At 61.5% G+C, this 491-nt stretch overlaps 1 protein-coding gene across 1 annotated transcript in view; it reads right to left on the bottom strand.

Annotated features, from left to right (window-relative positions):
* The window catches only part of FGF8 (fibroblast growth factor 8), a gene marked incomplete at its 5' end in the record, with an annotated part of 1,556 nt that extends 1,341 nt beyond the window's left edge, over positions 1 to 215 (bottom strand). Inside the window, one exon of the mRNA XM_010176297.1 lies at positions 109 to 215. Within this exon, the coding sequence (XP_010174599.1) occupies positions 109 to 215 (107 nt within the window). The remainder of the gene's footprint in view (positions 1 to 108) is intronic.
* Between the last annotated feature and the right edge of the window lie 276 nt (positions 216 to 491).

The raw sequence follows: 491 nt of genomic DNA, 5'->3' as shown, positions 1-491 counted from the left end.
TCAAGCCCTGCTTGCGGGGGTGCACCTGCAGCGCATCCCTGGGTGCCTTGGTCCCAGGCCCTTGATCTCCCATGCCCTTGGTCCCAGCCCTCGAGCCCAGTGCCCTACCTTGCCGATCAGCTTCCCCTTCTTGTTCATGCAGATGTAGAAACCTGTGGCCGCCCCCTTGATGCGCACACGGCTCCCGAAGGTGTCCGTCTCCACAATGAGCTTGGCTGGGGAGAGCAGTGGGAGGAGAGAGAGAGGGAGGTCAGAGAGGCTCTGGGGTGGGGCAGGTAAAGAGACCTGACACTGGGCACTGTGGGCACATGCTGGGCAGGGAGGTGGCTGGGCCACAGAGCGCCCTAAAATCAAGGCACAAGGTTAAGAGCCAGCCTTACCCTGCCAAACGAAGCCCCTCTACCCTGCCACTGTGTCCCTGCATGACCTTGGTCATGTCCTTTTGCCACCCTGAGCTATACTGGAGGGGGAGTAGCTCTGTCTTGCCCGGC

The sequence above is a fragment of the Antrostomus carolinensis genome, unplaced genomic scaffold (genome assembly GCF_000700745.2).
Source record: "Antrostomus carolinensis isolate BGI_N321 unplaced genomic scaffold, ASM70074v2 scaffold17539, whole genome shotgun sequence".
Taxonomy (NCBI): Eukaryota; Metazoa; Chordata; class Aves; order Caprimulgiformes; family Caprimulgidae; genus Antrostomus; species Antrostomus carolinensis.
This window is presented reverse-complemented; position numbering and strand designations above follow the sequence as displayed.